Source organism: Miniopterus natalensis, chromosome 1 (assembly GCF_054644295.1).
Source record: "Miniopterus natalensis isolate mMinNat1 chromosome 1, mMinNat1.hap1, whole genome shotgun sequence".
NCBI lineage: Eukaryota > Metazoa > Chordata > Mammalia > Chiroptera > Miniopteridae > Miniopterus > Miniopterus natalensis.
In genome coordinates this window covers 179,606,306-179,634,094 of record NC_142081.1, presented here as the reverse complement: position 1 = coordinate 179,634,094, position 27,789 = coordinate 179,606,306, and the positions used below count along the sequence as shown (strand labels likewise).

Sequence of the window (27,789 nt, the reverse complement as noted above, 5' to 3'; positions counted from 1 at the left end):
ACATTATTATGACAGATAGCTTGCCCAAGGTCTGGCTCCTGAACTTGGGCCTTTCACACTTCCCCAATGTTTTCAAATTATTTGAAAATGTACTGTTTAAAATAAACTATACCAATTATAGTGATTAAAAGTAACTATAACTATTTAGATAGACTGGAATATTTTTTGTAGTACTGAAAAGCTATTTTGGCAAAACCATCAAGTCTAATGCAGTCTCACTTAACATTCTGATTAAAAAAAAACAACCACCCTAGGAGATTCCATAATTACTTGTGGTCATAATTACATGGCGACTTATACTCAAAAGATTGTTACCAATATATGTGAAAGCACTAGCTAAAGGATCTAGGTATTACTGACTATATTATTGACAACTTGGAAAAAGGAATTGATGGAATATATGACGACTATGAAGTTACACAAGGTGAAACAGATTATCAAGGAAGATAATGGAGAAGTCGTTTTAAATCCCAACACTACCACTTTAAAAATCAGCTTTATGAAGTACAATTCACATCTACTGAAATTCGATGACAGCCATCTGTTTTTGACAAGTTAATATTAATATGCTTGTAGGTAGTTAGATAGTGGTGGTGAGGCTAGACCTCCTGATGTTTTTGAGCATCAAGTCTGCAAAAATCTCTCAGTAAAACAGCCTCACAGAAATTGTTTTAGCAGGCAGGAAGGTTTACACAAGATTTAGACATATATCTATATATAAATAACTCAATGACAACTACAATTTCTTTTGAGAAACATACTTTTGATTTAAAAATAAAGCACCTCATTTAAAAATGATTAACTATTAGATGAAAAAAAGGCTATCTATGAATGTTCATTATTTCAACATAAAAATTATCAAGACCAAGACCTTTACCTTTGCTAGTACTTCAGGGGAAACCTCTTCATCTGGAGACCATAATTTTCCATTCTTCTCACCTGTTGACTGTAATCAATTGAACAAATTTAATTTTTAGAAAGAGTTTTAAAGCTTTGCTCATTTTTTTCATGTTGAACAATACAGTACTATAGGGAAGTCACCAAGCACAGCTTAGAGAAGAACTCTAACTTCCTGATTTTGAAGCTTACTAGAGGTCTACAGGAATCAAGACAGTGTGGCTGGTACTGACATTACGTATAGGCATTTAGAGCAATGAAGTGAAACAGAGAGCCCAGTAAACCCTCACATATATGGTTAACTGATTTTTAAAAAGAGTGCTAAGATCAATTATTAAGGAAAGATGAGTCTCTTCAACAAATGGTACTAGAAAACCTACATATCCACAGGCAAAATAATAAAGTTGTTACCTTATATCATATACAAAAATTAACTTGAAATGGATCAAAGATCTAATTCAAGAACTAATAAACTCTCAGAAGATAAAGGGGAAATTTTCATGATCTTGGATTTAGAAAATATCTGACAAGGCTTTAATACTCCAAAAATATAAAGAATTCTTGTAACTCAACAACGACAGACAACCCAATTAAAAGTGGTCAAAGGACTTTGAATATCCAAAGAAAATATAAAAATGGCCAATAAGCACATGGAAAAAAAAACCCCTTAACATCATTAGGGAAACATAAATCAAAACCACAAGATAATACTTCCCACCTACTAGGATAGCTATTAATAAAAACACACCAGAAAATAGTGTTGCAAAGATGTATTGGAATTGGAAGTCTTGTGCATTGCTGGTGGGACTGCAGAGCTGCAATGGAAAACAGCTTGGTGATCCACCAAAAAGTTTAACATAGAATGACCATGTGACTCAGCAATTCCACTCCTAGGTATATACCCCAAAGATTTAAAAACAGGGACTCAGATGTTCATATTAGCATTATTCACAATAGTCAAAAGGTAGAATAATCCAAGTGTCTATCAACAGATGAATAAATCACATGTAGGCTACACACACAATGGATTATTATTCTGGCATAAAATAAAGTTCTGATACATACTGTAACACAACCTTGAAACCATTATAATCAGTGAAATAAGCCAGACACAAAAGGACAAATATTGTATGGTAAGAGGTATTAGAAAAGGGAAATTCATAGTAGAACAGAGTTAGCAGGGACTAGGGGGGAGGAGGCAATGGGAAGTTACTGGTTAGTGAATACGGAGTCTCTGTCTGAGATGATAAAGTTCTGGAAGTAGATAGTGGTGATGGTTACACAACAATGTGGGTGCATATTTTAGGTGGTACCTTGGGCCATTTTGGAAGAGTTACTTGGCTTTCCTGATTATCTCCCATGTATACAGGAGGTATATACACATTATTAAACTTGTTTTTTTTTAAAAAGAAAAACACCCAACAAAAAGAACAAGAACGCGGGTGAATATAGCATAGGTGAACTGTTCACTTAATGGTAAAAATGGCAAAGTTTATTTTATGTATATTTATCACACAAAAAAGAGCCATCTTAAATTAGGGTACATCAAACAATTAAGTCAAGAGGTGCCTTAAATTTCACATTTGTTGCCAGCCACATCTAGCAATAGTGCAAAGAACAGCATGAAAATGTGGAACAGGAAAGAGACTTTGGCCATGCTCTTCCATTCTTGTCTATTACATCCAAATGGGCAAGGGAAAGGAGGAGGGAGTGTACTGCCAAGTATCTTTCTTTCTAAGTTCAGATATTGAGGGCTCAAAGACATCAGACAATGTGGAAGGATGAGGTAAACTGGGGAAGTTAGCTCTGAAGTGAAAGGCACCCACAATGATCCAATAGGTAAGACTGGTTTGTCTTTCTTAAATAACTCTTTAGCCCTGGCTGGTTAGATCAGTTGGTTAGAGTGTCATCCTGACACACCAAGGCTGCAGGTTGGATCCTGCTCAGGGCAAATACAAACAGCAACCAATATAGGTATAAATAAGTGGAATAACAAATTGATGTTTCTCTCTCTCTCCACCCCCCTTCCTCTCATTCTAAAATCAATTTAAAAATTCAATAACTAAAATAGAATACATAAATCTAGTGCCAAAGTGCAATGTAATTACATTTCAAAATCCTAGTCAAATACAATTCTACTTACATTAAAAAATTTTTTTTTCGGGTTAATCCTCACTTAAGGATATTTTTTCCATTGTTTTTTCAGAGAGAGTGGAAGAGAGAGAGGGAGGAAGAGAGCGAGGGGGAGAGATGTGAGAGAGACACATTGAATGGCTGCCTCCCGCATGCACTCTGGCTGGAGGCAGGGAGCAAACCTGAAACCCAGGTATATGCCCTTCACCCGGAATCAAACCTGTGACCCTACAGTGCCCAGGCTGACATTCTAACCACTGAGCCACACCAGCCAGGGCTCCACTTACATTTTTAACAATGTTTGATGAAACAAAATTCTGGCACTCAAGTAAATTGTCCTTCAAATGTTAGGATAATAGCATTTGACTTCTATTTTTTACTTCGTAATTCATCCATCTCATGTTCTCATTTTTTCTTTCTTAAACATTAACATCTAGTAACAGCTAAACGGAAGTCCGAATATCATTTGGAAATTAAATAAATAAGGAGGAAAACATACAATAATTTAACAGGGAAAGAGAATTATATATAGAAAGAAGCAGAAATGTTGTTTCTGTGATAAAGATGTAGATAGTAGTCTTAATCTCATGATTCTAAATTTAATTAAATGAGAAACTTACCCTGTCATTCATTAGCAGATCTTTCACAATAAAATTTGCTACTACAGATTTCATTGGGGAAGCAAACTGATCTGGTGCTAACATAGAAATGTGGCCCAATGAAACTAATGGAGTTATAAGTTGTTCTGGTACATCAGCATTCAGACTCCTACTGAGTGGCTATAAAAATAAAAGAGTCAAAATTACTAGTTTGTTTTGTAAATAGCTAGACATTCTATGGAAAGAGTAAATGTTCCCAAGTCCTTCTGAATTTTTCATGCTCAAACAAATCTGTTCTAATGATATGATCGAAAATAACTTCAGCCATATTAGATACTAGATTCTTATTTCACCTACTAAAATTGTTATAACAAGTCTAAAGAATACAGAAAATAGATAATAGGGGGAAAAAAGCCCAAAAGGTAGAAGTGAAAACAAGAACACTTCTGCGTCATCAAATCAGCATTATTTTTGAGCCACTTACAACAGGTTTGTTATGTTAGTGGATTTTTTATCCTGTGGGGACATTTTAAATGACCATGAATCATAAAAAATCAGAAGTTACCAGGTCCTATTCATATTGTATCCAATTTATGATAATAGGAATACCTTTCTAGTAGTGGAATCAGGACAAGAATCATACATGAGGAAAAGCCAACAGGACTAATTTTCAGATAGGGTGTCAGGTACTTTAAACTTGGTGGTTCAAAGTCATCTAATACTTTTTGAGGATAAATGGATGACTGAGCCAATAAAGTTAAAATTAAGTAAAATGTTCTAATACAGACACACAAAAAATCCTTCCATATGTAGTATTTGAACATATAATCTGAGTTAAAGGCTGGGAATATAGTGCTGAGTAAAACAGAGAGAGTCCCTGCTCCCATGGAATTTATATTCTAGGGTGGGATAAAAAACTAAAAAAAACCCCTACCTTCACAGACCATAAAAATCAACATAAACACACCCTACATATTATATATACCTCAAAAATCTGTGCAAGCTGGACTTCTTTATTTGTGAATATGGCATGTATACAGTGAACAGCCTGTTTTGCTTGGTGTGGAGTACCTCTCTTTGCTTTCTGATGTAAAATAGGAATTAAAGTCCTGTAAAAAATAAATCATAGTTAAAAAAAACAAAAGCCTATAAACTACAAGTAGTTCTTTTGGTTGCCTCCTAAGCCCTCTTCCATAACTATTTGGATGTATGCTGGTAGAAAAGTCCTCTTAAAAACTACCAGCTCTACAGAAAGATATAAAGCTCCTTCTCTGTCCCCAAGTATAATTCAAGAAATACAATACCTCAAGAAAAAGGCTACTTCAGGGGACAATTTCTGTTTTAAAGCCATCTCGTGAATATGGAGAAATAAACAAACCACCCTTAATTTATAATCTCAAACTTGCCCCATGCTGTATTTTTACATTTACTTTCTAAGTAGATATCACTAATTTTTCACTTCCCTTTCACAATCATCTTCAGTTATTTTAAAGTAGCCATGGGGGGGAAAAAGTAGCAAAAGACCAAGTTTTATTAAAAAGCTGAAGTGATTATACTATATGCAAGGACAGACACATACATATTGGTAGAAGAGTAATAAAACATCTAACAATTATTGAGTACTTATGCCAACTACGATTCTAAGTATTTTTACATGAATTAATCCTCACAATCACTCCAAGAGGATTATTACCGTCAATAAACATATGAAAAAAATAAAGCACAAAAAGCCTCTTAAGGTAACAGAGCTAAGAAATGGTAGAGCTGGAATTTGAAGATAAGCATTTCTGCTCCAAAATCCATGCACTTCACTTCTGTACTGACAATGAAGGTCAAAGTAAAACAATCTTTTTATGGGACAATGTGGAAATACATTATTACAGTCTTAAAGCATTAAATGTTGATGATACGGGAAAAGTGGAATGAGAAAGAAGCATGTTTATATCAACCTATAAAAAATAGATATACACATCAAGTAGAAAGATAAAACATTCATAAAAGATATATATAAAATGTTAATAGTGACTTTTTTCCTTAAAATTTTAAAGTTTCAGCTTCTTACAATGAACATATATGTATTTTTCTAACGAGAAAAAAAATCTATAAAGCAAAATAAAAAGTTAAGGAAAGATACCTTATCATACATTTAATGCAATTATCCTATTTTATAGATTATAAGGTCAGTGGTATTAAATACAGTGGTAACAAAGGGTCCTCTTATAATGGAAGGCTAGGTATTAAAGAGCAATACCCCAGACTCCATGTCATATACCTCAACAACAAAAAAATGGGAACATATGCTAGTCAGTGTAGGTCTGATTTGATATGAATATGCCATGTTTATCTCCATGTAGGTTTGGAACTATGAGATAGGGATTTCCATGCCCAAATAGCCTCCTTGATGAAGTAGTGCTTAAGTCTTTTCTTTCACAAACTCATTTACTAGAATAATAGTTGTTGTAAATAATACAAGTAACAAAGAAAGATGTGTTGTCCCAATTGTTGTTAAATGCATTATTAATTCTTCTCAGCCTCATGAAGTGATAATATATAAGTGAACTTCAACCTTTCTTCTTGCTTTTCTGGTGTGCTATAATTCCATGATGCCATCAGGGCTGTTACTGAGGTCTACAGCGCTGTGCTTCTGTTTTTCAGTGATTCTCTCCTTCCTTCCATATTAGTCTTTTAGAAAAAGGTTTTATTCTTTGTGTCCGAAGTAAACTATTCCACCTATACCCGTTTTCCCACTACTTCCTTTGGGACAGAATTCCTTCATGAGTAAATCCTTTACCTTAAAAAAATGTATAGCCCAGCCGGAGTGGCTCAGTGGTTGAGTGTGGACCTATGAACCAGGAGGTCACAGTTGGATTCACTGTCAGGACACATGCTTGGGGTTTGGACTTGATTCCCAGTAGGGGGCATGTAGGAGGCAGCCGATCAATGACTCATCACTGATGTTTCTCCCCCCCCTTCCTCTCTCTGTGTAATCAATAAAATATATATATTTTTAAAAGTACAAATTTTCCTACTTTGAAAAACGAGAAACTATCCTACTGTGTCAATGATTTTTTTCTATAATGTACAGATATAAAGAGTCTTATCTCTAGACTATAAACTCCTTGAGAGCAGGGACTGACTGGTAATTCTTTCATATTAGCCAGTACAGCACTGACAATAAAGAGAATGTACAAAAGTATTGAATTATTTCTCAATTTTAACTATTTGTTCACAAATTTAATAAAAACCTTAGAAGCCATGAGGCTTCTTTTTCTATGATTACCCTGTGAGGAAAAACTGGTTTGATTTGGATATAACAAAAACTATTTGCATATACTCTGAACATCTGATTCAACACCTATCAGCAATAGTATTCTTCCTCCAAAAGATATCTCCCACATCTGATGTTTAAACATAGTCTCAGCACAAGTTTGATCCTAAGAAACCTCTTTAAGATGCCAAAGTGAAAATACAAAACGTGCTTCATTCTTATGAGAGGGGAGGTTATCCAGAGGGAGAGATCAAAACAATAAAAGCACCACTGCCAACAACGATGCAACTAACAAAATATTTTATTAAGCCCACTAATTGATTATCCTGTTATGTGGTGGGATATGAAGGTAGGAGTTATTGAATTTATAACTAGTTGGAGAGAAAAAGGTGAACATACATAGATTAGGAAAATGTATTAATCACAAATTCTAAATTCTGTGCTAACTCTTGATTAATATTAGTATTTTAAAATCATACTGTTATAAACAAAGTTTCAGTTTGTTCCTCCACCTATATGCTAATGGTAGGGGAGAAATGAGGCAGAGAAAAGATGAAACAAAGAATACGGAAAAGCAGCTTCTAAATAAAAGTTGTCTTTCTTCTCTCCTGTCTTCCTATGTGAAAGGGAAACAATGATCCTACGGCTCCCACACTTAGAAAACTTGTGTTTACTATGAGAAAAAATATACTCACGATCGTATCTGGGGCAGGTCTGTTTCTATTTTGTGGCCTGTATTTCTAAAAATTTGTATAGCAGCTTCTGCTACCTTGTCATCTTCCATCCGGAGGCACTGTAACAGGGACTCATAAGTCTCTGCAGAGTGGAACGAGGTAGGATGTGTGAAAGACAGAACCTGGAGGAACAGATACAGATTTAGAACACAGACAATGGTTTTAATCTATTAAAAGAATATAACTATAAACATGATTTAAAAATATGGGCTGCATAAGGTAGCTACACAGAATTAAGATTTCTATCTAGTAGTTAGGTGTGGCTAATGAGACGCTGACATAAATATTGTGAAGTAGATTCCTTAAGACAGTTGATATACAGCCCTTACCCTATTTTCTTCTTAATCTCTTAGTTTATTCTGATAGTGGGAATGCAGAAAATGTGGCTCCTCTTTTATGGTGTATGATGTTGTGATTTGAACAAAATGCTAACACAGAGCTTTATTTCACAGCAAAAGACACTCTATAAGGAAATATTTTAAGTGAAATCTATCACAAAATGTTCACTTATCATAACTATAAACAAAGAAGCCATTATTGTGAACTTTTAATCTTGACTACAGACATATAAATAATTATTTTCTACTTATTATCACCTAAATCCCAGCCTATCCTTAAGGAATTTATAGCAAGTTACACATGTCTACAAAGTTTACCTTCCATGAAGTGAAAACAATTTAGTTAGCATAATATTGGAAATAAGGGTTAAAGTTGAGAGGCAGGGAGAAGAGGGAGTGGAATATATAGTCTTCAGTAACTTATGCGATAATCATTTATTTAATGAGTAATTAAGTGGAGACTGTCCCATTTGGTGAGTTTTACAGTGATAATATTTAGTTATGAGGTTTTAATTACTTTAAAAATGGAGAATCAAATGTAAAAAACCAAATCAAACAACCTATTAAAAATGTTAATCTTTGGGTGTCATCCCATGCACCAAAAGGTTGCTGGTTTGATTCCCAGTCAGGGCACATGCCCAGGTAATGGGCTCGATTCCTGGTAGGGGGTGTGCAGGAGGCAGTGGATCAATGTTTCACTCTCACATGGATGTTTCTCTCTCTCTCTCTCACCTTCTTTCCTCTCTCTCTAAAAGAATGAATTTTTAAAAAAGTTTTAAAAAATGTTTATTTTAAAATATATCTTTATTGATTTCAGAGAGAGGAACGGAGAGGGAGAGAGAGAGATAGAAACATCAATGATGAGTCACTGATTGGCTGCCTCCTGCACGCCCCCTGCTGGGGTTCGAGCCCGAAATCCGGGCATGTGCCCTGACTGGGAATCGAATCCCGATCACCTGGATCCTAGGTCGACGCTCAACCACTGAGCCATGCACGGCCGGGCAAAATGTTTATTTTAAAGATGATTTCACTCTTAAAACTATTTAAAAACATAACCCTATTATTAAAAATATAATTAAGGTATTTCTCATGAAACAGCATATCAATTATTTCCATGAATAATATTTAAGACCATTCCAATACAACCCTCTTTTCTAATGCCCATTGCACTGGTTTGTCTCTTCTCCCTTAGTTTATATGCTGTAGTGGTCTAAAAATGTCATTTCCTTCCATTTCTTCTCTTTACTTCATCCAATAAAAGCTCTATCAAACACTGTTATCATATTAAAAGCAAGGTTACAAAGCCTTAATAATAACTTTCTGCCCCAATGGCACGCCACAGTCTGGAACCAACCTCGTCCCCCATTATTCCTCAGAGCAATCCTTTTCCCTAGGAAGGCTAGATTCCTAATTATCCCTAAAATACGCCAAATTTTATTCTCTTTGATGATGCTGTTTTCCCCCTAGATTAAGTTATATATTTTCTACAAAGTCTTGACTGACCTCTTACTAGTTGCTCAATTCTCTGAATATTTGGCATCAATTACAATTACCAATTGTTTAAAAATTCCTTGATCAGACAGATGCTGTCATGTAATATTCCTGTGAGCGTCCTACTACCCCAGATGCAGGTTTTTAAAAAGGTACTAGATAATTTAACACATACTGTTAAAAGCACAGCAGACATGCAAATGATGAATGAAAAAGCAGAAACCCAAAAATGTTATTTTATAATGTAAAATAATTACATTATTATAATGTAAAACCATATATTATTTTCATAAAATATTACCTCTACCAAAGTTTTAAATCTTTTGAATAGTTTTCAATGAAATAAAGCCTGACTCTTGCAAATCCTTAACAACATTCAAATTGTGATTCCTTGTGGAGCCTAATGAACAAAATAAACTGAGATGAACAAAATGGAACCAGAAGCATGGATACATGGGACAGAAAGGCAGGAGCCAGAGGGGAGTTGGGTGGGGGTGACTGGATAAAGAAGTTGAAGGGATCAGCCAAAGAACATATATATGCAGATCCCATGAACATGGAAAATGGTGTGGTGAAGATTAAAAGAGGGGTGAGATGGGGGTAGGTGGAGATGGGCAAAGAGGGTAGGGTGGGGTGGGGGAAGTCTGCAATAATATCAACATTAAAAATTTTTAATAATAAAAAAATTGTGATTACTGAAATGCCTGGAGACAAAATTGTTTCAAAAATACCTTAAGAAGTTCAAGTCCTGAACGAATAGCTGTATCTGGACTTACACCCTCCTCTTCATCATCTGCTGTCCCCTCTATTGATTTGTTCATCAGTTTTACCAGTGCACTATTAATACAAGAAAATCTAAATTAGTAACACCACTAGATTAGTAAATGTCCTAATTGTACTGTGGCAGGACATACACAGAATCTAAACATCAGATTAAAATCTGTTCCTGGGAGGAAAAGTTACTTTGTAACTTTTTAAATTTTGCTCTCTACTTTGAGCTTATTTTCAGTTTATTACCCTCCACCCTTGAACTCAATGTGTAATAACTCTACTGAAAAACAACAAAACTAAAATTAAATGACACACGTTAGAAATGTAAGTATAAGCAATTTAATATTAATTTTCATATATAAAGAGATCATTTACAATTTTTAGAAAACAGCTGCTAAATGGACAAAAGATAATTCACTCAAAGCAACAAACAAATACATGGGCAAAGGCATTCAATTAATCACTGGTAAGTAATTTGCTGAATGAGTAATTCCATTCTAGAGATGTCTGCAAAGAAGTAATTCATCAGGTACATCATGTTACATTCATAAACAGATTCACCAATGAAAAGCCATTTAATTGTCCAATATCATGGAATTAGTTTTTCCAATATACCTAATCACCACAAGTGTATTACTTGGTCAATAAAAATCAGACTGTAGTAACATGGTACTATTTTAAGTAAAAGCAGATGTGATTTTTAGTTTTGAGACTGTTTCCTTATCAGTAAACTGAAAAAAGTACTACCTTCTTTTGAGAACAGTAAATCATTACAGCAAATGGTCTAGTACATAGTCAATATTCAAAAAATGGAAGCTAATCAGAAAAGTTTTAGGTTAAAATTTTTCCCCTTTCGTATTACACATTTTAATAAAATTATTAAGAAAAAAGTTTAAGTACAAGTATATATATAATGCACAGATGTTAAAATTTAAAACACTTTTAGTACTTTCATTACCCCTTTAACATCACAAAAATTTAAAAACTTCAGTATCAAATTAATAAACGCATTTTTTATAAAACAAATTGGATATGTGAATAAACATTAGCTTGAAAAGAAATTTATATACCATACAATTCACCTATTTAAAATGTGTAACTCAATGGTTTTTAGTATATTCAAGGGTTGTACAATCATTACCGTGATCTAATTTTAGATTTTACCCCATTCTCAAAGTTCACCCACGTTGTAGCATGTATCCGTGCTTCACTCATTTTAATTCTGAATAATGTTCCAGTATATGTATATAAGACAATCTATCCATTCATCAGTTGATGGACATTTGGGTTATTATTGCTGTGTGGCTATTATGGTAATGTTGCTATAAACATTCATATACAGATTCTGTATAGATATATTATCTACAATTCTCTTGGGCATATATTTAAGAGTGGAATTGCTAGGTCATATGGTAACTCTATGTTTAACTTTTTGAGGAACTGCCAAACAGTTTTCCAAACTAGCCCATGATTTTACATTCCCACTAGCAATATACAAGGCTTCTAATTTTTTCACATTCTTACCAATTAATCTTTTTTATTACAGCCAGAAAAAATGGCCTTATGTCCCTTCTGTGGTTAATCCCCTTCACCCAAGCTGAAAATCACTGATGTACTTTCTCTTGCTATTAATTTTATCTTTTCTAGAATTTTATATATTTTGTGTCACACATCTTTTATGTGACATAATGGCTTTGTAATTCCTCCACTGGTATTGGCAGAATCGGTAGTTTGTTCCTTTCTACTGTTGAGAAGTATTCCATTGTATAGATCTATCACACTATGTTTATCCAACTAACTGAAAGGCTTCAGGGTATTTCTAGTTTAAAGATATAAAAACCTGCCACAAAGTCTTTATGGCAGTCTGTACTTTCTTACAGGCAAGTATCTAGTACTGAGAAATTTTTTTTATCCTCACCTCCACTGCTTTTCAGAGAGTGTGAGGGAGAAACATTGATTGGTTGTCTCCAGCACACGCCTCAACCTGGGATCAAACCTGCAAACTGGGGACGTGCCCTCACTGGCAAGTGAGCTGGAGACCTTTTGGTGCATGAGACGATGCTGAATGGCCTGAACCACACAGGGCAGGATCCATGCCCTTCTTAATCAACAGTAATCTGGATTTGTCCTTGCTACCAGAAAGAAACTGTTCTGGCTATTGTGATGCTTTTCCTTTTTCTAAGTCTAATGGATGCTATTTTACTTATGGGTGGCATTTCACCCTCTCTACCTTTAAGTCCCTCTTTGGAACTCTAGCCTGAGTTTCCACTTTAAAAACATTTTATTTTCTTATCCTCACCCATGGATACTTTTCCCATTGCTTTTCAGAGAGAGTGGAAGGGGGAGAGAGGGAGAGAGAGAAACATCGATGTGAGAGGGACACATCGATTGGTTGCCTCCTGCATGCGCCCCGACCAGGTTCAGGGATGGAGCCTGCAACCAAGGTACGTGCCCTTGGCCAGAATTGAACCTGGGACCCTTCAGTCCGCCAGGCAATGCTCTAACCACTGAGCCAAACCAGCTAGGGCAAGATTTCATTCCTTAAAAAAAAAAAGAAAAAGAAAACTCAAAGGATGATTGATAGTCTATAGATTTAAATTTTCTTCTCTGTTCTTATGTTCTAGGTTTTCTTTAATGAGCACAAATAAACACAAGAACTCTAAAAAAATAAAAAAGCACTGAAGTAAGCCAAAGACTGGAAAATGAACAGGCCCTTCTTTCAACTTGAATGACGTATGCTTCTATTAGAAAGGTATACAGGGAACCATTTTAGGTCCACTTAGGGACCAAGAATTTAAATTTATAACACTGTAGTTTCAGATTATATTTTATTTTCGAGTAAATGTATTTCCTAGCTTACCTTATGGCTTCTGAATCAATATGCACAGGTGCAATTCTTTCCAACAGAAATTTGACCATCTCTAAAAAAGGATTTGTTGGCTGCTTAGGATTTGCAAGTTTCCGAGCTATTTCTCTCTATAAAAAGGAAAGAGTTTTACAGTAAGTATGATTCACTTTCAGGTTTTTCGAAGTAAATATATTGTAGGCATCAAAAGCATTTAAAGATTAAGAACTAGCAGAAGTTAAAAAAAACAACAAAACAAGCTTCTGCTTTAGACTCTTACTAAAATTATACACTCCTTAGGCAATCACTGCAAAATCTGGAATGTGGACAATGAAAAGGAGATAACATGGTGTGATTTATGCCTTTGTCTCATATTTCTCCCATTAAATTATAGTTTAATAAATAATTTTTAATGCTCTACTTTTGAAAAAACAATGCATACTATCATAGATATGTTTTATTGGTTTATTTCATAATTTGACAGAATAATGTGTTTTATTTCAGTAATTTTTTTTAAGAGATAGATTCATAAGTGTATACATATTTATAAAGATTTTCATTTCTGGAAGAACATAGCTGAGTTTGAATATGGTGGCATTACATCAAATAGATCCTACAAAGAAAGATATTGCTGGAAGGGCCTAAAGAATATAGGACTTACTGATAATAGAGGCTGAATTCCCTAAAGACAAGGTCAAAGTTACAATATGCTGGGCACTGGGGAAAGAAATTTAACAACAAGGCTTTTAACTGAGTATCTCTAATGAGTAAATGTAAATTTTAGCTGACAAGATAATGCATATTAAAGTGCTTTCAAACTATAAAGCAATAACAAATAGTCCTTCTATTTATAAGCTTTTTCTAAATACAAACCTCTTTTAAAGTATAGTTAACATGCAATATTGTATTAGTTTCAGGTGTATAACACAGTGATTTGACATTTATATACCTTAAGTGATCACCCTGAAAAGTCTAGTAATCATCTGTCACTGTACAGTTATTGTGATATTATTGACTATATTCCCTATGCTGTACTTTACATCTCCATGCCTTATGTTTTAAGTTTGTACCTCATAATCCCCTTTACCTTTTTGCCCATCTGCCCACCACCCCAACCCTCTGGCAACTATCAGTTTGTTCTCTGTATCTCTGAGTCTATTTTGTTTTGTTTGTTCATTTGTTTAGTTTTTTAGATTCTACATACAAGTGAAATGATACAGTATTTGTCTTTTCTGACTTATTTCACTTATCATAATACCCGCTAGGTCCATCCATGTTGTTGCAAACGGCAAGATTTCATTCTTTTTTTTATGGCTCAGTAATAGTCCAATGTGTGTGTACCACTTTCTTTTTCCATTCGTCTATCAATGGACACCTACGTTGCTTCCATTTCATGGCTATATAAAATATACCTATGTATATAAACAATACTACTAGACATAATTACTGGTCTTTTTAGATCTACTTGATATCCTATATCCCTAGACTGAATAAAAAATACCTATTCCATGCTCTCAAACAACTGTGTATATACATCTTTTATAGTCCTTATACATTATCACATATTTAAATAATTATCCCGTCCTAATTCTTTCTAGAACAAAGTCAGACATAAATATATGAATTTTTCTTCCTCTTATCTTTTAAGGCCTGGTCCCATCACAGTAGTTGTTATATATGTGTAATACCATAGAAATACAATTTATTTAAATCCTAAAGGGCAGTAAAGGGCCATGTATTAGGAGATATATATCTTTTAATGACCCTATGAAGGTGTTAATATTTATAGATGAGAAAAGCAAGGCTCAAAAATATTGAAGAACTTACTAAAGATCACATTAGTAGTACATGCTATGGAGAAATTCAAACATAGAACTGTTTCATAAAATGCTAAATAAATGAATGAAAGAAGTTTTCCTTCCTGATATTTTCAATAATATTGGTTTTCTATAAAATAAGGAGTCCAAGAATAGAATGAAGACAAAAGCATAAATAGGAATTACCTTATCTATAAATACATATACAGCAATGTAACCATTGCTGGTTTATTGACAATTGCTATCTCCACACTAATAAATGGGAGAAGATGCATAACATACAAGCATTAGAAATTTCTTATTTACTTAACGAATGTCTACCAAATACAAAGCACTTTAGCTTGTTCAATTCCTAGGACCAATCTCCCTGGCTTAGTTCTCCAGTGTTTTTCCTGGAATTTGGTTAAAGAGTGGTAAGTAACGAGACCTAAGCTGACCACAGATATACTCCCTAAGTAATTCAGAGCTCACAATATTGGTAAATTCACATAAATAAAATAATCTCTGTAAAGCAGGTTTTAATAAAATATAAATTTCTATAAGCATAGAAGAACAAATGTAAAAGTATAATTTACTAACCACACAAACATCTGCCTGTTTGCATGAACAGGTTGGGCTGATTAATAACTCCAATTGAGACCGCAGTTTCTCATCATCACCAAGAACCTGGTTAAATTTCTTTACAAAATCTTGTGCTTTCCCAGGGTCAGGCAAATTCTCTGTAAAATTAAAAGAGAATCAATATTATATAAGAAAACTACTCCAGTAAGCTAAAAAGAAGTGGTCTTAAAAATAATGCTGAGCCTAGCCAGCGTGGCCCAGTGGCTCGACCTATGAACCAGGAGATCATGGTTAGATTCCCAGTAAGGGCACATGCCCGAGTTGTGGGCTTGATCCCCAGGAAGGGGTGTGCAGGAGGCAGCTGATCAATGACTTTCATCATTGATGTTTCTCTCTCTCTCTCCCCCTTTCCCTTCCTCTCTCTGAAATCAATAAAAACATATATTAAAAAAAAGACACAGATGTTTAAAAATAAATAAATAAATAATGCTAAGCCAACAAGAGAAAATCAGCCTAACTGGTACTTAGAAATAAAAGTGCTAAGAAAAGGCCCATTTTCTCTTACTTAGATTAAATTGATAGTCCCATTGGGTAAATTATGTGTCTGTTTTGATGTTTATTATATATCTACTGAGTGAATAAACATACTCACTTGCTATGGTCATCAGTTTTCCAAACATGGCAGAACAGTTAGCCTCTGACTGAAATTTAAAACAAAACCAAAAGAAGTCATATGTGCAAACAAATTTCTGTAAGAAAATCTATGCTCAGTGTTAGATATACTTTTAAAGTTAAAAAAAAATCACCATTTACCCATTAGAAAATTACCATATCTAGGATTATCAAATCTACACCCTAAATTGGTAACAAAAAATTGTGAAGCAGCAACAATTATTAAGTTAGGGCAAACAGAAGGAAAGGAGATGTCAGCAGGAACAGGTATTTAAAAATTTAGAGTATGTAATTTTCATAGGGAAATTATCTTGCCAGAAGATTGAACTAGGATAACTTTGATATAAAACAATTATATCAAAATTACTATGAAACCATACACCAAAGAGAGTTAACTAATAATGTGAAGAGTGTAAGAGTTTTCTTCCTGAATAGAGTTCTTTTAGCTACTTTGTGGCCCATTACTTAACCTCAGAAAATCACCTCCCCTACAAAATGTGCTTCCCTTTCTTCCATTACAATAAAGAATGACTTAAATTTGTATGAAACTTGAGTAATTTGGATCAGAAACTGGTAAACTGATTGCATGGACCATCTGTTTTTGCACTACAAAGTCAGAGTTTAAAGTTCACTAGCGAGTGTGTGGTTAGCAAAGCTGAAATTTTACTACCTGGTCATTTACAAAAAAAGTCTGCCAACTCTTGCTTTAGTGTCCATGGGCCCTTGAAAGGTTTCAGTCTATGGTTCCCTGATTAAGAGCATGTATTCTAGCAAACACATTTAGAAGTATGTTAAGTGATTATTAAATTTCTTTCCTCTACCTTCCAGAGAATGTTGGGCATCTTTCTTCATTAATTTGGCTTTGGCATATTTATAGGATTGACAGCTGATGTGATACTGATTCTCTACTGAAGGACCAAAAATCATGGAGTAAAAATAATTATTACTTCTAATATAATTTTATCTTGAGGTTTAATTCTAATTAATTGAAGATTGATAAACCATGTATAAAACCTTAGTGTCTAAATACTTGATAAACCAGAAAACACCATTTTCTTTCTTCGTAGTGGAAAATAAGATTTTGTTACACTCATCTGAAGTGGAAATTTAGTGTGGATAACTGGAGATTACGTTTAACTGACATTTGGAAAATAAAACACTTGAGATGCTTGCTTGCTTCATTATATATAACTACAGAAAAAAGAATGACTATAACACTTTATTTAAACAAGTCAGAACTTACTGTGGGCTGCTTGTGCAAATCCAAGAGTTCTCGTACATGACTTCTAAGCATGTTCTGACATTTCCACATTTCATTGAGAGCTCTGTAAATAAAGTTATAAATATGAAAAAAGTGCATAATACTGGTAATTACTCAACTTTATTACTTTTCTTATTGCATGGTGTAGATGTATCATTCTTCTACATCTACCTAAAATTTTAAGCACCAGAAAATTTATAAGTATTAAGGTAGTTTAATGTAAAATGGTAAATATAAGGCTTCTTATGAGAGAAAATATTTGAGAATTTTAGAAGAAAAAATAGCATCTTGTCAGGTAAATGAAGGGAAAGGCATTCTAAACAGAGGTAGCTAGAAATGTTCTGGTACAAACAAAGATAGAATGTTATAAAAATGTATGGCCTATACTATAGAAAGGGATCAAATGGTGGCCTTTTCATGCTAGGCTAAGGGGCATGCATAAATGGTGGAGACTATTTCAAAATATGAATTTATTAGAAATGTAGATTTCAGGTGACACATTTAAATTGAGTGTGTTTAGCCCTGTCAAGTGTTGTTCTTAGAGCATTGGCCTGCGCATGGGAGGGTAGCACGTTCAATTCCTGGTCAAGGGCACATGCCTGGGTTGTAGGTCTGACCCTTGTCCCAGTTAGGAGGCGTGTGGGAGGCAACCAATCAATGTGTCTCTGTCACATCGATGTTTCTGTTTTTCTCTCTCTCCCCGCAACCCATGCTCAATGGAAAAATATCAATTCCTCAGTTGAGGATTAAAAAATAATAATAATAATAAATAAATTGAGTGTGTTTATTCTAAACTCTTCTCTCCATGAAAGCAGATTTTCAGGTGCCCAGACGACCTCTGAGAAATTAGTCTATCCCTGAGTATTCTTTGCCAAATATTCTGTAATATAAACAGAGACCAAAACTTTAGGCCAGGGGTTTACTACCTAGAGTGAATATTAGGAACCACTTGCAAATCTTTTTAATAAGGATAACTAATACCTCCTAACATGATATACTAAGATACAATGTTACCTCTGTGGAATTTTTTCTGAAAAAACATAATCTCAGTCTAATAAATACCAGGTGAACCTAAATTGAGGGAACATTCTACAAAATAATTGGCGTGCTCAAAATTCTTACAAAAAACCATCAAAGTCATAACAGACAAAGAAAGACCAAGGAATGATTCCATATTGAGAGACTAGAGACATGACAACCAAATATGCAATGTGTAAACCTACAAAGAGAAAATAAATATCCATGAAGAACATTATTTAAACAATGGAGGAAATCAGGATACACATTAGATTAGAAAATAATATTGTATCAATGTTAAACCTCTTGATTTTGATAAGGGTACTCTGGTTATATACGAGAATATCCTTCTTCTTAGGGGATACAGACTGAAGTATTTAGGGATAAAAGAATCCAATGTCTTCAAATCACTCTCAAAAGGTATGAAAGAAAATATGTATATGGACATTCTACATAGAGCTGATCTGGATAATCTTGCCTGACAAAGAACCAGTCTGAGGTTTAGTATGGTAAAGCTCCAGCAGTGTAATTTAGACTCCAGTCAACAGGTGGACAAAAGATAATTTTGACATGGGAAGTTATTTGGATCCCCGAAACCATATTACTGATTCAGTTGCCAAATATGCCTATGCCTACAGGAATCTTCTTGCTTTTGACTTAACCTGATCTTATAAAATTTCTCTCTATATATTTATCTGAGGTTCTTGATTTAACCAGAAGCAACAACCCCCAAAACAATTAATTAGATCAGATAAAGTAATTTTATGAAATTCCAGGAAATAATTCAAACAATCATTAAAATGTAACTTACTTGACAGCATTTGGATCCAAACTAGCATATAAATAATACAAGCATTTCATTCTCTCTTCCGTTTCCAGGTTGTGGGGGACAAGATATTGAGCAAAGATTTTCTCTACCAATAGCCTATGAAACAAAAAAATACCAAAAACCAAAATTACTCTAAGAGATTTTTCTCTAGTCTATGAAACAAATAAAAAAAAATCCCTAAATAACACTATTTTTTTTTTCTAAATAGCCATTTTGTATTTTAACTACATCTTGCAAAGATAACATACCAATGGTAATATGAATGTGTATAAATACAATAAAAAGATCAGTATGTGATCAGTGATCAGTTTTTTTCCTTGGAGGTACAGTGGTGGTTTTTTTTTTAATATTTAGAGCTATGGTAGCTATTTGTGGCTCTACTTTTGGTCAGTATGAAACAGGTGTTCTAAAAGGGTTATATGTTTTTCCTAAACACAAGGTGCTAGGATACTAAGTTACCTATTCTTCCAATGGTCTGAAATTATAACAAATTACTTAACACTACATATATAAAACTATGATCTCAAGAATAGCTAATGCTCAAAAAGCCCCCACATTAAATTCCTTTGATTACAGTTCAGATCCTTTCTCATGTTGTCATTAAGAAAAATCAGGGGGATCTTCCTTCATACTATTTCCTGAAAATTTAGCTTTTCCTGTATACATCTGATCTCTCCTCTTTCCAGTCTTGCTAAGCTTATATTTATTATTCAATATCACTAGAATAAGATAATACAAGGGCTCTTCATTAATTAATAAAATACAAATCCAGTGATGCAAAGTAGTCAATCTAATTCAATAACACATTTCCAAGTATTTTGCAAACACCAAACATTACTACAATCCAATATAGAATAATAAGCAACATTCACACAATAAAAACAAGGTAAAGCCTCATCACATGAAAAAAATAATTGTAACTATGTATGAAGCATGAATATTTCACCAGACTTACTGTGGTGATCATTTCACAATATATACAAATATAGAATCATTGTGTTGTATATAATTATATCAATTATACCTCAATTAAAAACAGTAACACCTCTATTGGTACTTACAGTATTGCAAGAAGAAAAATAATAATTAGAAATTATTAAATAGTGCTGTATTGCCAGGCATAGGTCAAGGGTCTTTACATTCATTATTTTATTTAATCTGCATGACAATTCTTTAAGGAAGGCTTTATTATTACTCCTTTCTAAATAAAACTGAAGTGGTAAAGAAGTTGTCAGTTGTGCAAGAGCACACACCTAATAAAGGGCAGAATGAACATCTGGTCTCTAATCTGACTCCAAAGCCTATGCCTATTTCACTATTACTATGCTACCTTAAAATTTTGGCTAGAGTCTTATTTAAACCTAGTATGTATAAATACACAGAAAATAGTTTCTAGACTTAGAATTATCAAAAAATTAAACAGAAATTGTATTTTTTTAAAAATTAAAAGCACTTTTATATTCAACCAGTCTATCAACATATTACTCACTTGTCATCGATGCTATTCTGATAATAAATATGCAGAAGTTTGTCTTTTATCCAGCTGACTTTCTCTGCAGCTTCCTTTCCTGCTTCACCATGAAGACAGTATTTCTTATAAAGCTGAGCCAAACCCATCATAGCTTCTTTTCTTACTCGCCACTAGAAAGTATAAAGTTTATTGGATGAACTAGATACCAAACTTCAGTATACTTATTTGCAAAATTTGCCAATTCTTTTACTAGTTTGCATAATTAGACTTATATGTACAAAAACTTGCACAATATTTATTTTTCATAAGAGGCAGACAAACTGCTTAACCAACGATTCTGAATATGCTCAGACTTAGAAATCAGGCTACTTTAGAAATTATCCAGTGAAAATACTGCTAAGTCATCTGCCAATTTTTTTATTTCCCTCAAAGCCAAGCAATGGTAAATCTTACAGAGGATTTCATTCAATTCTGTCTAAAAAAAATTTGGCCAAGTTTTAGAAGCGATTAAAAGGTCAAATAAAGTGTGTTATGCACCCTGTAAACAAAAAAGGAATCATTTATCCTAGTTACATCCTATTTGATGTTAGCTCAGAACAAGAGCAAAATTTAGTACTGAGACACTGGAATACTAAATTGAAAAGCACATTAGTGATCATCTTAAGCGAAGTTCCTTACTTTATAGATTCAGAGGGCAAATGATTTACCTAGCCACCACATCCTAGTTAGGGAACAACTCTGTGGAACTTCTAGTTTGGGAGGGTTTACTAGTTGGAAAGAAAGGTGGAAGGAGGATAGTGGACAGAAAAGGAGACTATAAAAATGTAGAGTTAGAACCATGATTGTAAGGTGCAATAAAAGCAATAACCAAAAAATGTTTTTGTCTCAATAACAAATCAAAGAATACTAGCTTTAGTTTATTTAGATTAATATTCCCTTATACAATTTTTGTAGTGGATGGAATTAAAACTTTGTTCCTATACAACAGGTAAAAGATGGCTTTTGACATTTCTTACATGAAACCAAATAATTTAAGCAATAAAATCTAAGATTAAGTCCTGTCCTTACATTTTACAGAGAAAACAAATTTCAGAAAGGCTATACACAAGGTCATCTAATTTATTACACCTAAAATGTCCAGTAAGTGCTAGTATGATATCACATATACAGTCTCCGGAACATTCATTCCTCTTTCTGGAATTATAAACATAGACAGAAAAAGGAGTAAAATAACATAAACAGAAATACTTTAAACTGGTTGTGTGTGGGCTTTGGGGTGGGCCAATTACCAAGTAACCACTAAGGAGAGTATAATTTCATTTAAATTAAAGTCAAGGGGAAAATGCTTCAAAAGTCTGAATTACTGATATAGCTAAACAAGTTAAACAAGTATCCATGGTACATAACTGTTTCCTTTGACTATTTTAAAAGAATTTAAATACTTCTTGCTTTATTTTAGAACCAAGAAATACCACTTTTCTACCCTGAAATTATAAATAACTCAATGGATTTGGGAGAACAGGTTTTCAACTATGCCCCACATAAAAAAGCACAGTGCAAAGGCAAACTTCTGTTAAAAAGCAGCATGTCTAACCAGCCTACCTTGCATGTCTCTCTTTTGCTTATGGATGACACTATGCCTTAGCAATTGCTATTGCTGTTTTTAATACCACTTGTCCATATCAACCCATATTTTTAACTGCTTCCACATGGAGGAAATCACATAAAGAGAGTAAATAAACATACAACTGTCATTTCTGCCCTTAGATTGGCACAGCAATATGAAAACATCACTGTCATAGAAAGTGTGACATTCTTTTAGTTAAATGATTGACAGCCAGATCCACCTAAGTTATAGTCACTTCTGAAAATGCTAAATATAGGTAATAAATTAGATGATCAGTCACTATGCTTTTGAAATTCATCATGTAAATGAAAAGGTAAAATAGAACTTTAATTTAGCTGTTCTTTTTTTAAAAGGTAAGCTAGAAGGTAAACCCATGCCTAAGATCTGAAAAGCTAATAGAATCCACTGTATTCATTTATAAAGGAAATTTAAAAATATACAAAAATACAAATTATTACCTCTTTATTTGGCATTGTATTAATTTGATTTTCACACAGAAAACCTTTAAATAGGAAATAATTTCTATTGCACTTAGTAAATAATTTAAACAAAGTAAATTACAAAAGAATATGATTCCTTAGAGTTTACCCGTTTATCCAGTGTTCTTTCCCTTACAAAGCCAAGCAACTGATCATTTACTAAGGCAAGGTCTCTTTTGGCAGCTGTTATTATGGTAACAATGACATCATGACGAATAGCTTCTTCTGGATCATGTGATCTAACTTTCAAATATTCTGTAATAAGAGAAAAAACTCAAATGTTAGCTATGATAACTGTCATGTTCAGAATGACAGACTAATGCTTTAAGTTCTTGTCCATACTGACACAATGTTTGTAAAATGTGGCATGAATTAAAAATATTTTATTTTCGAGGAAGCAATACTCTATACTCTGTATACTAAACTACACCAAAGTGTTTACTACTGCATAGTCAATAAATAATGTACATCAACTATTCTGGAAAAGTCAGATCACAATGCAATACCTGATTAAACAGATTACAATTCAAATTACAACACAAATCAAAGGACTTAAAAGAAAAACAGTAAAAATACTTATAAGCAAGTTTGCTGATAGGCATATTATCTGCACATTACACAATATAAAACACAGAATTAACATTCTATGACCTATAAAAAAAATTTTCTAATTATTTACAATACAAACAAAATCAAAACAAAAAATATTACTTCCTCTTTTTTGGTGAACAGCATTTTGATAGAAGCCATTTATTTGCTATTTCCAAATAAAAATATGTACATTCAAATGCTCTATGTTCAAGTGAAGAATGAGAAGTTCTAGTTTGGTCCAGAAGATAATAACTTTTCTACTCATTAATTGATATGTTACTATGTTTAATTTTCACGTGGTTATAATGATTTCATAACATATCATAATAGCCTACTTCCTCAAACTATGATTTCCAAAAAATTCTACAGGATTACAATATGAAGATTTCAAATGTAATTTTATTGTATAAAATGAGATCACTCCCTAGTTCATGGCTGATACAGACCTGAAATAGTGCCCGAGTTAAAACCTAATTCAGAAACTGAAGTTAAGGTTAAAGGCCACATCTAAAAGATATTAGTGTGATTACTCTTATATTTGTAATATAAACCAGCTACCTTACCTGTGAGATCCTTTGCTAAATCTGGGTGATTCATTAAACAGTGACTGGCAAACTTCACACTTTCTAATCTCACAGGAACATGAATGTCATTAAATCTACATATAAAAAGATTGCTAAGTGTTAGTTGTAAGGCAAAAAATTATTTTTTAAAATATATCTTTATCGATTTCAGAGAGTGGAAGGGAGAGGGGTAGAAACAGCAATAATGAGAGAGGGGCATCAGCTGCCTCCTGCATGCCCCCTATTGGAGACTGAGCAGGCAACCCAGGCATGTGCCCTGACCAGAAATCAGACCATGACCTCCTGGTTCATGGTTCAACAACTGGCCGAGCTCATAGATATTTTTTTCAACCTTACCATGAAGTTGCTAGAACATAATAATTCTAAGTTCTTGAGAATATTAAAAACTATTTAGTGAAGAGGAATGATATTTTCAATTTTGAAATCATGTAATACCAAATTATTTCAAAACACACATCTTGCAATTAGATAAGCTACAGGCCTAAAAGATATGCACTAGTAAACGAATTGCTGGACTGAAAAATGGCATGTGTTCAATTTCATGATTTATTTAAAAATATTAGGATTTTGAACATTCCTAGATGTTGCCTATTTATTCTAATAACATTATTTAGCACAAAAAAAGATTAAAAGTGTTACGTGGGTAAATAATAAGCTTTCTTCATAAAAATCTCTCTCTAATTTGTTCTCCAAGAAAGACAGCAATACAGATACTAAAGAAACAAACATATATCAATTAAAATTTTGATACGTGTGCTTTTTTTTAATCAAGTGGACCATATTGACTGGCCTCCAAAATATAAAAGAATTCATAGAACTGTATGTTCTCTTACCGTCCAAGAAAACACTGCCAAAGAGGACGATTCTGTGTTGCCAAATCAGAATCTTTAGAACCAAACAATTTAGCTAAAAGTCGAACAACCGCTAATCGTTCTTCTCCATCATTGCTCTAAGGAAAAAGAAAAAAACAAATGAATCCAGCAATTTACTCACCAGATCACAGGAAATAAAATGAAACATTCCCAAGAAGCTATAATTTCATATTATGCTTATAATGATGAGAACTTTGAAATATATGCTCTCCTTTACTAAGCAGAAATTGCTGATTCTATGTTAGATCATCTGGTTCTTTGCTCTTCAAACCCTCCCAACTGCTAATTTATGCCCACTTCACTGCTTGTTTGCAGTCTACACAGACATTGTGGAAAAAGGCAATCATTCAATTCTAATATTCCCTAAGACTCCTAGAAAAAATTCTGTGAAAGGCAAAGCCGCAAATTCTCATCCTAATAAGCTTTCTTTACAAGACGTTTTCCTGTAATTTGAGCTCCAACATAAACCCATATCAATTAAGGTTTTGATATGTGACCTTTTAAACAAGGATCCCCTACTGACTGGAGAACAAGACACAGAAGAATGTCATAATTCAGCAAAACTCATTTTAATAGAAGAACAAGAATGTTAAGAGGATCTAAAAGTGAACTGAATACTACAAAAAAGCAAAACTTAGTTTTTCATAAGGGTGTCCTATTTTCTTGTCTTGAATCAATATATCTTATGAAAATTCTGTTCCAGTTTCACTAGTGATATCAAGTCTTAATATAAATTAAATTATTCTGAAAACATATGGTGTGAAACTTTTTTAAAAAATCACATATTTACTACGAAAATAAAGACAGTAACTAAAAGCAACTGCTGGATTTTTAAGTTCAAATATAATGTCTAAAGCAATACCAGAAATCCAATAAACAAATATTCACGGGTAAAGGCAGTAAGTTAAAAAGCAAAATAAAGACCATGGTGTATCTTTACCTTATGAATATCTTAACTTTCAGGAATAGGGATTTTATGAGTAAAATAGGCACACGTATCAAACATGTAAAAGTGAAAATTTAATCAAGCTTTAAGATTTATAATTACAAAATTACTTTCTTTGGCAAAGTTTTTCTCAAGCAATGTGACAACAATGCAGATTAGTGCTGCTTTTTAATAAGTACAATTGACTACCCAACATGATTTTTTTTTTTTAAGAAATCAATCTATCCCTTAAACGTCAAACACTAGAATAAGGGGAAATTATATTCTACTTGCAAGTGACAACTTTTGTGGCTTAGTGATCATTATCAAATGATGTGACATTTCACATCTATATATTTAACTACTGAAATAAAAGTAAGTGAGAACTCACCCCACTGTTCAAAATTTTAAATAAATTTCTTGAGTGAGGTGGGAATATGATTATAATGATGGTAATTCTTTTGTTACAAAACTAATCATGCAAAAATGATGTACAGCGATATTATCAATCTATCCCAAAGTGTAAAATTATCTCATTAAGATATTACATAATACAGTGCTTGAATACAAATACATATAAATCTTAATAATTAAAACAGTGGACAAATATTAGGGATTCTGCATCAACAATTTACCAGTGACTTTCTAAAAAAAAACCTCAAAAGGCTACTCTTAGTTTTTAATTTCTCTTCATTCTAGGTAGAAAAGGTAAATAATTATTATTACTTCTAATTGCAAAGTAACTGATTCAGAATAATTCTCTGAAAAATTTCACTCCAACCAAAATAAGGCAATAGTAACTGTTTTTAATTTTTTTAAAAAAATGTATCTTTATTGATTTCAGAGAGAGGAAAGGAGAAGGAAAGAGAGACAGACAGAAACATCAATGATGAGCGAGTCATTGGGGATCGAGCCCGCAACCTGGGCATGTGGCCGGACCGGGAATCAAACCCTGATCGCCTGGATCCTAGGTTAGCGCTCAACCGCTGAGCTGTGCCCGGCTGGACTAAATATTTTAAAATTTTTATTGATTTTTAGAGAGAGGAAGAGAGAGAAACATCTATGTGAGAACAAAACATTGATCGGCTGCCCCCTGCATGCCCCCTACCAGGGATCGAGCCCACAACTGGGGCATGTGCCCTGACCAGGAATCGAACCAGCAACCTTTTGGTGCGTGGGATGACATCCAACCAATTGAGCCACACCCTGAAACATATGAGAATAACACTTTGTGGACCTATGCAGTAGACAGTGTATATACTGTAGTTGCATGCAGTGGCCCAGTGTAGACTAAAATCAAACAAATTGTAAGCTGTGACTCTTTAACTATTAGAAGCTGTAGCTATATGATTCAGAGACATAACTAATGAAAAATCACCACAGTCGTAAAAACTTCCTAGGCTATCTGCTTAGCACATACTGGTAACTCAAAATGGGGCACCCTAATTATATATAGATAGTACCTAAACTACTCTGAATCTCAGTTTCTTCATTCATGATGAGAAAAGTAATACTGGTACAGTCTAGGGTTGCAGTCAGGAGCAAATAAGAATACAGGTGATGGCACCTGTTGTAAGACAATAAACAAATATTCCATTATTACTATTATTTAGACACAGTATTAGTTCAGTATAAAGTCTAAAAAGATGTGAATTTATCTAGGAACATAGAAAAACAAAAATAAATGGCTTTGTGTTTTATATATATGGTATTAAAACAGACTACATAGAAATAACAATAATTCATTATAGTGTTAATTTTTTTAAAAAAGGAATGAGAAGTAACTGGGGACTGTGGTAAACTGAAAAGCTCATAATTCATTTAAGAAAGTGCTACAACCCAGTTTTAGCCATTTTGTTGTCATGTAGAAATAGGACTCAATGTTGCCAAATCATCTGGGTTTTTTTTATTGTTGACACTATTACAGATGTCCCCCATAGAAGAAAATGCATCCATCTGAACTTTTAAACAAAAGTTGACTTTTAAACTTATTAATCCAGTCAATGT

General features: G+C 33.4%; 1 protein-coding gene across 2 annotated transcripts in view; it reads right to left on the bottom strand.

Moving 5' to 3' along the window:
• The window catches only part of PDS5A (PDS5 cohesin associated factor A), a 92,929-nt gene that overhangs the window by 23,545 nt on the left and 41,595 nt on the right, over positions 1-27,789 (bottom strand). For both annotated transcript variants that reach the window (XM_087827754.1, XM_087827757.1), the window contains exons 9-22: positions 24,819-24,934; positions 23,965-24,059; positions 22,920-23,065; positions 20,723-20,874; positions 19,216-19,329; positions 17,370-17,451; positions 16,107-16,155; positions 15,473-15,612; positions 13,092-13,207; positions 10,192-10,297; positions 7,593-7,753; positions 4,615-4,738; positions 3,651-3,809; positions 878-946 (exon numbers count right to left, since the gene is read on the bottom strand). In XM_087827754.1, the coding sequence (XP_087683880.1) occupies positions 878-946; positions 3,651-3,809; positions 4,615-4,738; positions 7,593-7,753; positions 10,192-10,297; positions 13,092-13,207; positions 15,473-15,612; positions 16,107-16,155; positions 17,370-17,451; positions 19,216-19,329; positions 20,723-20,874; positions 22,920-23,065; positions 23,965-24,059; positions 24,819-24,934 (1,629 nt within the window). The remainder of the gene's footprint in view (positions 1-877; positions 947-3,650; positions 3,810-4,614; positions 4,739-7,592; positions 7,754-10,191; positions 10,298-13,091; positions 13,208-15,472; positions 15,613-16,106; positions 16,156-17,369; positions 17,452-19,215; positions 19,330-20,722; positions 20,875-22,919; positions 23,066-23,964; positions 24,060-24,818; positions 24,935-27,789) is intronic.